Source organism: Momordica charantia, assembly GCF_013281855.1.
Source record: "Momordica charantia cultivar OHB3-1 chromosome 9 unlocalized genomic scaffold, Mcharantia_2.0 BLBB01000009.1, whole genome shotgun sequence".
NCBI classification, from domain to species: Eukaryota; Viridiplantae; Streptophyta; class Magnoliopsida; order Cucurbitales; family Cucurbitaceae; genus Momordica; species Momordica charantia.
Genome location: NW_028275167.1, coordinates 14,281,471 through 14,295,541, shown reverse-complemented (window position 1 = coordinate 14,295,541; position 14,071 = coordinate 14,281,471). Strand labels below are relative to the sequence as shown.

The window sequence follows — 14,071 nt, the reverse complement described above, 5'->3', positions numbered from 1 at the left end:
TTTTCAGCATCTTTTTTATATTTCTTGGGCTTCAGATCTCGTCTATTTCCTTGTATTTTGGTTCCTTTGTTTGGTTACTTTTCTTCCATTTTTTCGCTTCCTTTGTGAGCAAAAAAATTGAAAGTTTTCCTTTTCATATTGTCAATGGAAAGTTTGTTTCTTGTTTAAAAAAAATAAAAATTAAGCTCATCATTTATCTATCTATATGATCAACTTGCTTTTGTAGGAGGTTTCAAGGAAACTCTTTCATTGGTCCCATACCGTTGACATTTTCAAACTTGACAGCTATGAATGACTTGTGAGTATGTTTAACTGTTGGTTTAATATTTGTGAATATTTGCTGTAAATTAGTTGTAAATATTAATTGTTATTTATCTTTATTTCCTTTTATGGTTTTGAGCCTCTCTTCTATATAAGAAGGCTATGTATTTCTTACTCAATCATATTATTGGAATACAATTATTTTTATTCCACCTAAATCAAGTTGGTATCAAAGCTAGGTTTAAAAAACCCTAGCCACTACGAGCTGAGCAGCCGTCGCCACTCTCACCACCGGAACCGTAGTCGTCGCCTTGAAAGGGCGCACCCTAGTTCTGGATGGTCCCTTTGTGCGTATGCTGTTCAAATCGGACCTATTCCACTAGATCTGAGTCGCCGACCGTTCGTTTGCTGTCGACGCTCAGATCCGCCACTGTTCAGGTGCGGAGGTTGTAGCACGTTTAGTTCCCGTCGCTGCCACTTCGCTTCGACAGATGCTGCTGCCTCTTCTACATCCGACGCCGTTTAAGATTCAATTGCTGCCACTCCACTTCATCGGACGCCGTCGCATCGTCTACATACGTTACTACCGGTTTTCGATGTTGCTTCAGTCGTCGGAGGGACGTCGGCGATCAACAGATATTCGCTTCTGTTGTGTTCTGTTGTTGTTCGGTTCGGGTTGGTTTGCACTTGGTTCGGTTCGGGTTGGTTCGCCAAGTTTGGTTCGTTCCATTCAATTCAGCTTGGTTCAGTTTGGTACGGTCCATTCAGTTCAGTTTGGGAGATAGTAGCTTGGTTTGGTTTGGTTCAAATCTTGGTAGTTGGTTATATGATTATTTCCACCCTAATATCTCAATTTGTGGTCTGATCTGTTTAATTAACTCTAGTTTTTCCCATCATGGTTGAAGAAATTGAAATTGATCGGGAGCAAGTTCGCATTGATATTGTTGACTCAAGAACATTTAGTAGAAAGCATCTATCACAACGACTAGAGGCCAATTCATCATTTGGTAATCTTTGTTTTTCCTTGGTGCAAACAGGTAACTACCCTATAGCAGTTTCTTGCTTTGGCTCATCTCCATGGATCATTGATTCCGAAGCTTTTGACCACATGACTAGTTCTTCTAAAATTTTTGAATCATACTCTCCTACATATTGCAATGAAAAAATTAAGACTGCCGATGGTAGTTTCTCTTCTATTGTAGGAAAGGGAACCGTTAAATTAACAAAAAATATTACTCTTCAATTGGGTCTTCATGTTCCTAAATTAACCTGCAATCTTTATCAGTTAGTAAACTCTCTAAAGATTCTAACTGTCTTGTTACTTTTTATGCATCTCACTGTGTTTTTCAGGACCAGTCCTCAAGGAAGACGTTTGGATGTGCTAAGATGCTGGATGACCTCTACCACTTTGATGAGCCTGGTAGTAATAAAATAACTCAGTGCTTTAGTAGTAACAGTTCTCTCTCTGTTAAAGAACAAATTATGCTTTGGCATTTTAGGCTAGGACATCCTAGTTTCTTCTATCTCAAATACATATTTCCAAATTTGTTTAAAGGATTTGATTATTCTCAATTTCATTGTGAAAATTGCATCTTTGCAAAACATAATCGATCCACATACTTGCCAAAACCTTACAAGTCCTCCAAACCATTCTATTTAATTCTTAGTGATGTTTGAGGTCCTTCTAAAGTTTTAACTCATAGTGCTAGACGGTGGTTTGTAACTTTTATTGATGATCATACTCTCGCTTGTCTTGGGTTTATTTATTGACAAACAAATCTGATGTAAAGGATATTTTCAAATGTTTTTACGGCATGATTGAAACCCAATTTCAAACTAAAATTAGTATCTTGCATTATGACAATGGAACTGAATATTTTAATGAACATTTGGGTGAGTTTTTGAAAAATAAAGGCATTGTTCATCACTCCACTTGTAGAGATACTCCTCAACAAAATGGTATTGTTGAACGAAAAAATAAGCATTTATTGGAGTCCTTACGGGTGGTAATGTTTTCTATGAATGTCCCTAAGTACTTATGTGGGGAAGCAGTCCTTACGACTGTGTACCTAATAAATCGGATGCCTACTAAAGTTTTGAAGTTTAAAACTCCTCTTGATATTTTGAAAGAAAATTTTCCAACAACTCGTTTGAACTCTGATTTACCTCTCAAAGTTTTTGGATATACCACTTATGTGCATATTCCTAGTCCTTTTCGGTCAAAATTAGATCATAGGGCTATTAAATGCATTTTCTTGGGCTATGATTTTAGAAAAAAAGGGTATAAATGTTTTGATCCTCAATCAAAAAAAGCTACATGTGAGTATGGATGTATCTTTTCTGGAAAATCAACCTGTTTTTACCCAAAGTTATCTTCAAGGATGATAATTTTTGGGATATACCTGTCCCTCTGCCCAATTTTATAAGTCCCAACTTTACTGCTCCTAGTTCTGACGTTACTAGTCCTTCAATATCAAGTGTAGAAAATTCTCATTCAGGGGGAGAATTACTACGAAATGATCAAATGGGTCTAAATCCTGAGTTTAAGTTTTATACTAGAAGAAGGCTCAATCAAACGAATGAGGACCTTATAACTGACTCATCACAGACCAAATCTGAAACTCCAGGTAATCAATCTTCCATACCTGTCACTGCAAATATTGAAAATGTCTCATCTGTTGTTTCTGATCTTGATGTTCCTATAGCCTTAACAAAAGGAACTCGAACTTGCACCAAATATCCTCTTGCAAACTATATCTCTTACGAAAAACTTTCAAGTAGTCATAAAACTTTTACGTCTAGGATAACTAACTTGTTTATTCCAAGGAACATACAAGAAGCCTTAAATGATCCAAATTGGAAACTAGCTGTTATGGAGGAGATGAATACTCTAAAACATAATTGTACATAAGAGATAGTAGATTTGCCAAGAGATAAGAAAACTGTGGGGTGCAAATGAGTTTTTACAATCAAATGTAATGCTGATGGTAGTGTTGAAAGGTACAAAGCTAGACTAGTTGCAAAGGGATTTATTCAAACCTATGGTATTGATTATCAGGAAAGTTTTACTCCTGTAGCTAAAATCAACTCCGTTAGAATACTTTTATCCCTAGCTGCAAATTTAGATTGGTCACTTCACCAACTCGATGTAAAAGAATGCCTTTCTTAATGGAGATCTCGAAGAAGAAGTACTTATGAGTTTACCACCAGGTTTTGAAGCTAATCTTGGAAAAGACAAAGTATGCCGATTAAAGAAATCTCTATATGGACTCGAATAATCTCCAAGGGTATGGTTTGAACGACTTGATAAAGTAGTCATGAGCTATGAGTTTCTTCAGAGTCGATCATACCATCTTTTATAAATGTTCTGAAAACAATAAAACTGCAATTTTGATTGTCTATGTAGATGACATTGTGCCTACAGGTGATGATGAAGCAGAATTGGCCACTTTAAAGAAAAGTCTTGCAAGTGAATTTCAATTTAAGGACCTAGGAACGTTAGAGTACTTCCTAGGTATGGAGTTTGCGAGATCTAAGTAAGGTATCTTTGTTAATCAAAGAAAATATATTCTTGATTTACTTGGAGAAATAGGTTTGTTTGGATGCAAGGTAGCTGAGACTCCTATTGAACCTAATTTGAAATTGGAAGCTGCAAAAGAAGGAGAAGTAAAGAATAAGGAACGATATCAAAGCCTTGTGGGAAGACTCATCTACTTGTCTCACACACGTCTAGATATTACTTTTGCACTGAGCATGGTAAGTCAATTTATGCACTCACCAGGAACAACTCACTTTGAAGCTGCCTATAGAATCTTGAGATATCTGAAAGGAACTCCAGGAAAATGTATATTGTTCAAAAAACACAACCATTTACAGGTTGAAGTTTATACTGATGCTGATTGGGCAGGAAGTACGATAGATAGAAGATCTACTTCTAGTTATTGTTCATTTGTTGGAGGTAACTTAGTTACTTGGCGAAGTAAAAAACAAAATTTAGTTGTCAGAAGCAGTGCTGAAACAGAATTTAGAGCTTTGGTCCATGGTATTTGTGAAGGAATATGGATAAAAAGGTTACTTGAAGAATTGAGAGTCTTTCAGAGGACACCCATACAAGTTTATTGTGATAACAAGACTGTCATCTCTATAGCCCACAATCCAGTTCAACATGATAGGACTAAGCATATTGAAATTGACAAATATTTCATAAAGGAAAAAGTTGACACTGGTGTGATATGTATCCTTTATCTCCCGACAATGTGTTGACAAAGGGACTACCAAAAGTGCAATTTGACAGAATGATTGTTGATGTGTTGACAAAGGGACTACCAAAAGTGCAATTTGACAGAATGATTGACAAGCTGGCAATGGAAGATATCTGTAAACCAGCTTGAGAGGGAGCGTTGGTTTAATATTTGTGAATATTTGCTGTAAATTAGTTGTAAATATTAATTGTTATTTATCTTTATTTTTTTTTTTATGGTTTCGAGCCCCTCTTCTATATAAGAAGGCTATGTATTTCTTACTCAATCATATTATGGGAATACAATTATATTTATTCCACCTAAATCAACTTTAACCATTTCGAAATGTTGGACTCTTTTTTGCTTTATCTGTAGCTAAGTATTTTTTTCTTATAAGAAGCTAAATTTCACTAAGATGAATGAAAGAATACAAATTGACCCACAAAAAAGGCCACTCGTATTGGTAATTATGTCATGGATAAAATTAATGGAGAATAGGTGATTTATCAAATGGGAGCTCTTCACTAGCATTCATCAAGAATATGAAGTCTCTAACAACATTGTAAGTTAACACCAATCTTTGTTTGATTTTTCTTGGTTTCTTTATGTTAAATATTCTTTGCACTTCTGTGACCATATAATGTTCAATTTCTGACAGAGTTTTGAGAAACAATAATATATCAGATTCGATTCCTTCCTACATTGGAACGCTGGAAAAGTTGATCCACCTGTAAGAATTACTTGTTAATGGATCAATGTTTAATTACATGTTTTGCTGGTAGTGAGTTTGATTGGATATGTTATGGTTGCAAAACAACTGAGCTTAGACCCTTGTGAATAGGCTTTTTCCTGTGATGACCTCACCTTAAAAAGTGCTTGTTTAAAGAAATGCTGATGTGTTAACCAAATTTCTAAATGGTATAGAACCGTTTTATATAGTAAACTTTGAGTCCTATCTTTAATTATATTTTACTTTTTTTAAGTCTCATATTTTTGTTGGATGAATTGAAACTGTCAGTCATGTTTCTTATCATAAAAAATCAAGCTGTAAATTTAAAGTTTTTATTTATTTTCTTATATATTTGTACATTGTGAAAGTTGCATTTTAGCAAAAAAAAAAATGTCCCATTCACATATTTACGAAGACCTTACAAAGCCTCCAAATCCTTCTATTTAATTCATAGTGATGTGTAGAGGGTAACTCACGAAGAACAGAGATGGCTGTGAACGTATACAGTCCACCAGTGTGGAGACTCTACAAATAAGATGAAGAGTTGGTCTGCGGCTGATGGCGGCAACGAGTGGCAGTGATGGCATGAACGGTAGCAAAAGTAAAAGACATACTGTGAAGGCGTGGCCCAATCTGGTCTGAGTGCAGGCGAAGAAACCGTACGAATTTACGGTTGACCTACAATTTACTTGAAGAAACTAACGACGAGTATGTTGAAGGAACCAAAGTACTTGAAATAAAAAACGCCGAATAAACTCAAGAACTCTAAGAAAAATCAAACAAGAAATTCATTATTATTGATCAATAATGAAGGCCAATGGAAATAAAGCCTCAAGGCTTTGATACCATGTGAACGATATGAAAAATAATTCTTGCTGACTTACAAGGATATATACAAATTGCACGAAATATCCCATTGCAAATTATATCTCGTATGAAAAATTGTCAAATAGTCATAAATGAAGTTATATGAGAAAGTTTTTCTTATTATTCTCAATACAATAGAGGGCAATATATACAAGAGTATATTCAATCAAGTGACTAGAAATTAGGTATAGTCTAATTCTACAAGGAATATATTACATGGTATACAAGGAAAGTAATCCCTAAATTTAAGCTTGATTTTCTACCATAAAGCTTTCACCTCTAGCCTCTAGGATAAACTAACTTATTTCTTTCAAGGAATATTCAAGAATCCTGAAATGATCCAAATTGGAAATTAGCAATAATGAAGGAGATCGAATGCTATAAGACAGAGCAGTACTTGGGAATAACAGACCTACCAAAAATTAAGAAAACAATGAAATATAAATTGGGTGTTTACCATAAAATGTAATACTGATGGTATTGTTAAAAGATAGTAGCTAAAGGCTTATGAGATTGATTATCAGAAGACTTTTGCTTCTGTTGCTAAAATTGACTCCATCAAAATTCTCGTCCCTTGCAGCTATTCTAGATTGGCCACTCCATCAGCTAGATGTGAAAATGCTTTTTCCAATTGTAATTTTGAAGGTGTGTTTATGAGTCTACACCAGGATTCAAAATGCAGCTTGGAAGCAAAGTTTGTAGATTAAAGAAATTATTATAGGGTCTCAAACAATCTCCAAGGACTTGGCTTGAATGCTTTGGAAAAGTAGTCACTAACTACGGATACCTTCAAAGTCAAGCATATCACACCATCTTTTATAAACATTTTGAGAATAACAAAATTGCAGTCTTAATTGTTTAGGTTGGTGATAGCCCCCAAGGGACAACTCAATTGGTGAGGGCAAGGGGTCACTTGGTCATACTGGTTTAGAGGTTTCAAGTTTAAATCTTCTGGTAAGCTTAATACCAAAACCCTTGATGTTTCCCAGGTTCGGGCCTTGAGGTGGACGTGGGTATCCCTTGGTATAGGAGAGAAAATCTTCGAATCTCAGTTACAAAAAAAAAAAAAAAAATTAAATTATGTCGATGATATCACCTCCGCAAGCAATGATGAGGAGGCAAGTTTGGTCTATCTTAAGAAACGACTTGCGAGTGAATTTCAGATTAAAGACTTAGGAAACTTAAAGTATTTCTGAAGAATGGAGTTTGCAAGAGTCCAAAGGGGCAGCTCAGTTGGCAAGGGTGTTGATTTATTATTTGTAAATGTTAAATTATAGTTTATTTGATTTTAAAGGTTTCCTATTTTATTTAGGTTAGGGTTTATTGTTCTAATAGGTAAGTGTTTCCTTATCCTAATAGGCAAGAATTTTTTTTTAGTTTCATCTTTGTGACTGTTATTTATATAGCCTTGTATCAATCATTTGTGGTAATTAAGGAAGAATTATTTTCTTTTCTTATCAATTAACACGGTATCAGAGCCGAGTTTCCTCTAAAATATTTGTGGGAATTAGGGTTTTGTGTCCATTAGGGTTTTGTACCCATTAGGATTTGAAGTTTTGAATACTTTTTTGCAAGTGTTCATTGTACCCAACCCACTGCACCGCCGCCGCCGACAGCCGTTTGCTGATTCGCGTGACTGCTAGGGTTGTTGCCGTTTCCAATATTTATTCGCGTGATTCGCCGACCGCCGTTTGCTGATTTGTCATTTGCCATTTGTTGGTTCGGTTCATGATTTCCGGTTCAGTTCGGTTCACGATTTCCAGTTCGGCTTGGTTCAGTTTCTAACCTCAGTTCAGCTTAGCCTCGGCTCAATCGTTTTTGGTCCGGTTCTACTTGGTTTGGTCTGGTTTTGACGTTTCGGGTGGGGTAGCATCTGTTAGGGTTTCTGCTTCAGAACATTTGCCGGTTCGGCCGGTCCGGTTCAATCAACCCGATTCAGACGGTTCGGTTCAGATAGTTCGGTTCAATTAATCTAGTTCAGCCAGTTCGGCAGTTGGTTCGATTCTCACAGTGGTTCGTTTCAATCATATCTGGTTCGGTTCAGCATTTTTTGGTTCAATTCAACTGGTTTTGATTCGGTTCAGCCCTCTTTCGGTTCGGTTTAGTGCTGATTTTTCAGTTTTGTGCGTGGTTCTCCATTTTTTGAGTTGTTGTTAGTCTTGGTATCAATGTCACAATCGTCCCAAATTACAAAAAAGTTGGACATACATGAGATCAAACAATTAAAGAGCTTCTTAAAAACTTTGGATAATGCTTCTTGTTAAGGTACAGGTTCGGTAACTTTGACGAGTACAACTTCTCAGCCTAAACGTTGTACATGGGTTATTGATTCTGGTGCAACAGACCAGATGACGAATAGTAGCTGTCATTTTATCTCTTATAGTATTTGTCCGAGCAATAAGAAAAATTCTACAGCAGATGGTACCTTGGTAACAGTGGCCGGTCATATTCTTATCACAACAGAAATATGTGATTGACTTACTTTCTGAAACAAGAAAGCTTGACAGCAAACCAATAGGAACGCCGATTGATCAAAACCATAGATTATGTGCATCTGAAGAGAGTCCTCCAGTAAATAAAGAAACTTACCAGAGGTTAGTTGGAAAATTAATATATCTTTCTCATACGAGACCAGATATTGCGTATGCTGTAGGAGTGGTAAGTCAATTTATGCATAGTCCAAAAGAAATTCATCTTCAAGCTGTGTACCGAATACTCCACTATTTGAAGAACTCCATTGGGAGAAGATTGTTGTTTAAGAAAGGCGAGAAACTTAATCTAGAAGTTTATACAGATGCAGATTATGCAGGATCGATAGACGATAGAAAATCCACTTCTGGCTATTGTACTTTCTTAGGTGGGAACTTAGTGATGTGGAGAAGTAAAAAACAAAATGTAGTTGTAAGATCAAGTTCAGAAGTGGAATTTAGAGCAATGGCATTGGGCATCTACGAATTACTGTGGATAAAGATTATTTTAGAAGATTTGAAGATTCCATGGGAAGGGCCTATGAAACTTTATTGTGATAACAAGTCTGCCATCAGTATTGCACGTAATCCAGTTCAACATGATAGAACCAAGCATGTTGAAGTTGATAGACACTTCATAAAAGAGAAGTTAGATAGCGGCCTGATATGTACTCCATTTGTACCAACAAACAATCAAATAGCAGGTATTCTTACAAAAGGATTGAACAACATCAACTTTGAGCATCTGGTTAACAAGCTGGGAATGGAAAATATTTATTCACCAGCTTGAGTGTGAGTGTTAAATTATAGTTTATTTTATTTTAAAGGTTTCCTATTTTATTTAGGTTAGGGTTTTATGGTTCTAATAGGTAAGTGTTTCCTTATCCTAATAGGCAAGAATTTCTTTTTAGTTTCATCTTTGTGACTGCTATTTATATAGCCTTGTATCAATCATTTGTGGTAATTAAGGAAGAATTATTTTCTTTTGTTATCAATTAACAGTAAATATTAGTTGTAAATTAGTTGTTAATATTAATTGTTATTTTATCTTTGTTTCCTTTTATGTTTGAGCCTTTCTCCTCTATAAGAAGGCTATATATTTCTTATTAATTATTTATTGGAATACAAAGATTTTTATTCCACATAAACCAAGTTGGTATAAGAGCTAGGTTATCCTTAAAACCCTAGCCACTATAAACTCAGCCGTCGCCGCCGCCATCACCTCGCTGTCGGAACCGTAGCCGTCCTCAATCGGCGCATCCTACTTCCAGACAATTCCTTCGTGTGGGGCTGTTCATATCTCCGGTTGATCGTCGTTCCATCACCATCGCCGTTCGCAGATCTGAAGCCAGAGGTTGCAGATCCGGGGAAATCGCCGCTGCCGTTCACGTTCTGCGTTCAGTTTGAGATCTTCGTGCCACACCTTTGTTCCACCGTTGTCCGCGTGTATTTCGCCGCCGTCCGTGCTTGTTCCGCCGCCCTTAGCATTCGTTCCGATGTTTTGCAGATCCGCTGTCACTCACCGTGCGTCTTCCACGTCTGCTGGGATTCGAGCCAGGTCTCCACGTTTGCTGGTTGCCGTTCTTTGCAGATCTGTGGGTAAAAATTAGGGTTTGTTAGTGTACAAACCTAGATTTGGTTCGGTTTGAATTGTGGTTTGGTTCGGTTCACTCAATTCTGTTTGGTTCATCCGATTTGGTTTGGTCCGGTTCTATCTTTTTCTTGCCAATTTTTTTTTGGCTTTCTGGTTCAGTCTGGTTCTACCCTAATATCAGTTTTGTGGTCTGATTTGTTATAGTTAACCTTTGTTTTGCCACCATGGTTGAAGAAATTGTTGAAGTAACTCAAAGTCTAGCGGAATATGAGAGTGATTGGAAGCAAGTTCACACTAATAGTGTTGACTCAAATCCATCTAGTAAAGAGCATCTATCACATCAGCTAGAGACCATATCGTCATTTGGTAATCTTTGTATTTCCTTGGCACAAACAGGTAATTACCCTAGAGCACTTTCTTGTTTTGGCTCATCTCCGTGGATCATTGATTCTGGAGCTTCTGACCATATGACTAGCTCCTCTAAAATACTTGAATCATACTCTCCTACGTATTGCAATGAAAAAATTAAGATAGCCGGTGGCAGTTTTTCTTCTATTGCAGGAAAAGGAACCATTAAATTAACCGAAAATATTACTCTTCAATAAGTTCTTCATGTTCCTAACTTAGCATGCAATCTTCTATCAGTTAGTAAACTCTCTAAAGATTCTAACTGTCTTGTTACTTTTTATGCATCTCACTGTGTCTTTCAGGACCAGTCCTCCGGGAAGACGTTTGGATGTACTAGGATGCTGGATTGTCTTTACTACTTTGATGAGTCTTCTGGTTGTAATAAAATAACTCAGTGCCTTAGTAGTAACAGCTCTCTCTCTGTTAAATAACAAATTATGCTTTGGCATTTTAGGCTAGGACATCCTAGTTTTTTCTATCTCAAATACCTATTTCCAAATTTTTTTAAAACAGTTGTTCTCAATTTTGTTGTGAAAGTTGCATCTTTGCAAAACATCATTGATCCACGTATTTGCCAAAACCTTATAAGTCCTCGAAACCATTCTACTTGATTCATAGTGATGCTTGGGGTCCTTCTAAAGTTTTAACTCAGAGTGGTAGACGGTGTTTGTAACCTTTATTGATGATCATACTCGCTTGTCTTGGATTAATTTATTGACAAACAAATCTGATGTGAAGGATATTTTCAAATTTTTTTACAATATGATTGAAACCCAATTTGAAACCAAAATTAGTATCTTGCATTCTGACAATGCAACTGAATATTTCAATGAACATTTGAGTGAGTTTTTGAAAAATAAAGACATTGTTCATCACTCCACTTGTCGAGATACTCCTCAACAAAATGGTATTGCTGAACGAAAAAATAGGCATTTCTTGGAGGTTGCTTGAGCCATAATATTTTCTATGAATGTCCCTAAGTATTTATGGGGGGAAGCAGTGCTCACGGCTACCTACCTAATAAATCGAATGCCTACTAAAGTTTTGAAGTTTAAAACTCCTCTTGATATTTTGAAAGAAAATTTTCAAAAACAACTCGTTTGAACTCTGATTTACCTCCCAAAGGTGTATTACTTATGTGCATGTTCCTAGTCCTTTCCGATCAAAATTAGAACATAGGGCTATTAAATGCATTTTCTTGGGCTATGATTTTATGAAAAAAGGGTATAAATGTTTTCATCCTCAAACAAAAAAAATTACATGTGAGTATGGATGTGACCTTTTTGGAAAATCAACCTTTTTTTTACCCAAAATTAACTTTAGGGGGAGAAACTGAATTTAGAGGATGATAATTTTTGGGATATACCTATTCCTCCTCCTAATGTTTCAACTCCCAACTTTACTAGTCCTAGTCCAGTCTTTATGAGTCCTTCAATGCCAAGTGTAGAAAACTCTGATTGAGGGGGAGAATTACTACGGAGTGATTAAATTGATCCAAATCCTGAGTTTAAGTTTTATACTAGAAGAAGACTCAATCAAACGAATGAGGACCAGATAGCTGATTCATCACATACCTCTGAAACTCCGAGGGATAATTCTGAAACTCCAGGTAATCAATCTTCCATTCTTGTCACTCCAAATATTGAAAATGTCTCATCTGTTGTTTCTGATCTTGATGTTCCTATAGCCTTAAGAAAAGGAACTCGAACTTGCACCAAATATCCTCTTGCAAACTATATCTCTTATGAAAAACTATCAAGTAGTCATAAAGCCTTTACGTCTAATATAACTAACTTTTTTATTCCAAGGAACATACAAGAAGCCCTAATGATCCAAATTGGAAACTAGCTGTTATGGAGGAGATGAGTGCTCTAAGACAGAATTGTACATGGGAGATAGTAGATTTGTCAAGAGATAAGAAAACTGTGGGGTGTAAATGGGTTTTTACGATCAAGTGTAATGCTGATGGTAGTGTTGAAAGGTATAAAGCTAGACTAGTTGCAAAGGGATTTACTCTAACCTATAGGATTGATTATCAGGAAACTTTTGCTCCTGTTGATAAAATCAACTCCATTACGATACTTTTATCTCTAGCTGCAAATTTAGATTGGCCCCTTGACCAACTCGATGTAAAAAATGCCTTTCTGAATGGAGATCTGAAGAAGAAGTATTCATGAGTGTACCACCAGGTTTTGAAGCTAATCTTGGAAAAAGACAAAGTATGTCGGTTAAAGAAATCTCTATATGGACTCAAACAATCTCCAAGAGCATGGTTTGAACGATTTGGTAAAATAGTCATGAGCTATGGATTTCTTCAGAGTGAAGCTGATCATACCATCTTTTACAAACGTTGTGATAACAATAAAACTGCAATTTTGATTGTCTATGTAGTTGACATTGTGCTTACAGGTGATGATGAAGTAGAACTGACCACTTTAAACAAAAGACTCGCAAGTGAATTTCAAATCAAGGACCTAGGAACGTTAAAGTACTTCCTAGGAATGAAGTTTGCAAGATCTAAGAAAGGTATCTTTGTTAACCAAAGAAAATATATTCTTGATTTATTTGGAGAAACAGGTTTGCTTTGATGCAAGGTAGCTGAAACTCCTATTGAACCTAATTTGAAATTGGAAGCTGCAAGAGAAGAAGTAAAGGATAAAGAACGATATCAAAGCCTTGTGGGAAGACTCATCTACTTGTCTCACACACGTCTAGATATTACATTTGCAATAAGCATGGTAAGCCAATTTATGCACTCACCAGGATCAGTCCACTTTGAAGTTGCCTATAGAATTTTAAGATATCTAGAAGGAACTCCAGGAAGAGGTATATTGTTCAAAAAACACTACCATTTGCAGGTTGAAGTTTATATCGATGCTGATTGGCAGGAAGTACGATAGATAGAAGATCTACTTCTGGTTATTGTTCATTTGTTGGTGGTTACTTGGTAACTTGGTGAAGTAAGAAACAAAATGTAGTGGCCAGAAGTAGTGCTGAAGCAGAATTTAGGGCCTTAGCCCATGGTATTTGTGATGAGATATGGATAAAAAGGTTACTTGAATAGTATTTCAAAAGGCACCCATACGAGTTTATTGGGACAACAAGGCTGCCATCTCCATAGCCCACAATCCAGTCCAACATGATAGGACTAAGCATATAGAAATTGACAGACATTTCATAAAAGAAAAAGTTGACACCGGCATGATATGTATCCCGTACCTCCCAACAATGGAGCAGACTATCGATGTGTTGACAAAAGGACTACCCGAATGTACAATTTGACAAGATTATTTACAAGCTGGCAATGGAAGATATCTTTAAACCAGCTTGAGGGGGAGTGTTGGTTTATTTGTGAATACTAGGTATAAATATTAATTATTATTCTATCCTTATTTACATTCCTTTTATGTATTGAGCCTTTCTCCTATATAAGAAGACAATGTATTTCTTACTTTTTGATATATTGGAATACAAATAATTTTATTTCATCAAAACTAAGTTA

General features: G+C 36.1%; 1 protein-coding gene across 1 annotated transcript in view; it reads left to right on the top strand.

Annotated features, from left to right (window-relative positions):
- Positions 1 to 14,071, top strand: part of LOC111024433 (putative LRR receptor-like serine/threonine-protein kinase At1g56140) — a 67,143-nt gene that overhangs the window by 29,124 nt on the left and 23,948 nt on the right. Inside the window, exons 5-7 of the mRNA XM_088117006.1 lie at positions 227 to 299; positions 4,994 to 5,064; positions 5,161 to 5,232. Coding sequence (XP_087973132.1) covers positions 227 to 299; positions 4,994 to 5,064; positions 5,161 to 5,232 — 216 coding nt within the window. The remainder of the gene's footprint in view (positions 1 to 226; positions 300 to 4,993; positions 5,065 to 5,160; positions 5,233 to 14,071) is intronic.